General features: G+C 59.3%; 1 protein-coding gene across 4 annotated transcripts in view; it reads right to left on the bottom strand.

Moving 5' to 3' along the window:
* The window catches only part of SAMD11 (sterile alpha motif domain containing 11), a 19,832-nt gene that overhangs the window by 4,308 nt on the left and 12,854 nt on the right, over window positions 1-2,670 (bottom strand). For 2 of the 4 annotated variants that reach the window (XM_006164074.3, XM_006164075.3), the window contains exons 6-7: window positions 1,161-1,250; window positions 864-998 (exon numbers count right to left, since the gene is read on the bottom strand). In XM_006164074.3, the coding sequence (XP_006164136.1) occupies window positions 864-998; window positions 1,161-1,250 (225 nt within the window). Of the gene's footprint in view, window positions 1-863; window positions 999-1,160; window positions 1,251-2,380; window positions 2,479-2,670 lie in introns of those variants that run through there. The other 2 variants (XM_027766505.1, XM_006164076.3) reach the window with 2 other exon arrangements.

The following is a 2,670-nucleotide window of genomic DNA, read 5'->3' as shown; positions in this document are numbered from 1 at the left end:
CCCCGGCGGCCGGCGCCCCCTCCCCCGCACAGGCCGGCAGAGCCGGCCCCAGGCAGGGCAGGGAAAGCAATTAAAAAGGAAGATTTTTAAATTATTAACATTTGGTGAATTATTCAGGCTCTTGGTGCCTGAGCTGCCCTGGGGGACCGTGCCTGTGTAAGGAGAGGAAATCCTGCCCCCTTCCCGGCGCCCCCCACCCATCTCCAGTCAGAAAAGCCAGATTCTCCTAGGTTGGTGGCTGGGGCCCGCGCCTCCAGAGTGCAGCTGGACAGTGTGAGGCCCTAAGGGCGACCATGGAGAGTGTTCAGAGAGGGACGGAGCCAGCCCACAGGGTTGGGGAAGGCCTCCCGCCCAGACTTCTCTTGAGCAGCCGGTAAGGTCTTCGTGGCCAAATGCCAACTGCTGCTCAGTTGTGCCTTTCCTGGGCTGACTAGTCCCCTCCTCTTTGGCCCCCATCCCCAGGAGGCATCTTGCAGGTCAGCGTCCACTAACTCACACACTTGTGCCCTGACTTTTCGGTGAGAAGGACACACACAGACCACAGCATCCCAGAGAACTTGCATCTACCACAAGGAGGGCTACCTGCCACTCACTGGGACTCAACTGAGACTCAGTTTCCTGTGTAAATGTGAGTTACATGTGAACCCAGAGGATGAGCAGGTAGGGGAATTGCAGCAGGACTCAGGCAGAGGGAGGACAGTCATGCCACATTACCCACCTACGAGGGGTGGGGACTGGCTGAGAAGTATCTAACCCTGGCCTCAGTGTCAGTGGCCAAACATCCAGGCCCACCAGGAAGGCCAGGAAGCCCGGCCCACACGGTGGAGAGGTGATGGGGCCATGCCCAAAGCACAAGCACCTACCGTGGCTAGGGAGGCCCAGATGGTAGAGACGCTGAGGGTCCTCAAAGGTGCCGGCCTCACTCAGTGCCGACACCAGCCGGCGGTAGTGGTCCTCAGGGGCCATGCTGGCCCCCAGTTCTGGCAGCAACAGCGTCTCTGTGTTGGGGGGAGCACATTGTGAGGGGGCTCCTTCAGATACTTCCTCCCTGCTTAGAGCCTCTATCTGATGTCTGAGAAACCCTCCAGGGCTCAAGGACTCAGTTATCCCCTTCCTTCCTCCAGCGACCTGGCCCCACCATGCCAGGGAGCCGCTCCCACCTTGTGGGGACTCGCTTCGGGCCTTCTTCTCTGAAGAACAGTCACTGCTGATGTGGGGGGAGCGGCCCACCCTCTTGCCCAACAGGTCACCTGTAGAAGGGTAGAGGGAGGCCCATTTGTTTCTGGGTTTGGGGGACAGGAGGGATGCAGCCTCTGCCCTAGCTCGGCCCAGACCCACACCCAGTATTACTCATTACTCAGGGTGCCCTAGGTCCTGATGGGTCAGGGCCTTGTCCAGCATGGGGTCCCTGAGACCACTCTGAGGACCCCTCCATTCCTGGCCCTCTACCAAGCCACCTCATCTCTGCTCCCAGAAGGCCAAGTCCCTGCTCTCTGTCCCAGTCTGCCTCTGCCAGCACCTGATCTTGGCTGTCACACACCTGCCGACCCAGGCAGCCCTGAGGACTCCTCTGCACAGCCCCAAGCTGCCTGGCCATGAGGCCAGACACAGCCTGGCTTGAAGAAGAGGGGTGACCCAGGCCAGGCCCAGCTCCCTCTCTAGGGGCTCACAGATCACACCTCCACATCTCAAACCACTCTCATTGTCTACCCATCTCCAGTGCCGCTCCCAGCCCCTGATGCCTGGCTTCCTCCTAAGCATCCTGACCCTAAGACCTGGGGGTCTCTATTGAACGGCTCAGCAGTCATCCGGGTCTCCTGGGCCCATCATAGTGCTGGGCTCCAGGCCACAGCCGCTGCTTCTGACCCTTTCTCATCTCCACAAGGCCACCCCATGACCCAAGCCGTCCATGACACCTCGGCAAGTGGGGCTCCCAAACTGCCCCCCACCCTGGAGGCCCTACCATCAGCTCTAGAGCCTAATTCCTTTTCTTATTCCCTTAATCTGTCATTTTTATCAGGCCGGGGAAGTGCGGCAGCGGTGAGAGGCCGATCAATCTCCACATTACGGCTGACAGAATGGTGCTAATAACTTATTGATCTCAGCCACCTCACTGCCACTGACCGGGCAGCCCGGCAGGCCCAGCCCCAGGCCCTGCCCCAAAGAAAGGGACAGACCCCCACTGCTTGGACAAGGGGTCTCTATCTCAGTGACAGATCACAGAGGGTGAACCCAGCAGGATGGGAGTGGGGCACAGGCTACATGAGGTGCCCCAGGAGGGAGGAAGCCAAAGTCAGCCCCCTCAGCCTCTGGGTGTTAGAGCTAGAGAGCAGGAAGGGAGTCTGGGAAGGCTAGTCCTGTTCCCCACTGGTACCCATACCCTGACCATGAACAGTGCTCCTTTGCTGTTTAGCAAGGGCTCTCATTTTGCCGCAATCTCTTTCCCAGGAACTCTTCTTCCTGTTAGGGGCTGGGGGCTCTTTTCTGCTCCTGAAAGCTGGAGGGATTCACAGCCTGGGAAAGGTGACACTGTGGGTAGAAGGGGGGGCCCAGTGAGACCTAGCCCTGTGGCTACAGGAAGGTCTGGATGAGAGCCACATGGGGCAAGACACACACACACACACACACACACACACACACACACACACACATGCACACACACACCCCGCG

The sequence above is a fragment of the Tupaia chinensis genome, unplaced genomic scaffold (assembly GCF_000334495.1).
Source record: "Tupaia chinensis unplaced genomic scaffold, TupChi_1.0 Scaffold143584_1, whole genome shotgun sequence".
NCBI lineage: Eukaryota > Metazoa > Chordata > Mammalia > Scandentia > Tupaiidae > Tupaia > Tupaia belangeri.
Note: the sequence above shows the minus strand (reverse complement) of the source record. Positions and strands in the feature narration are given on the sequence as shown.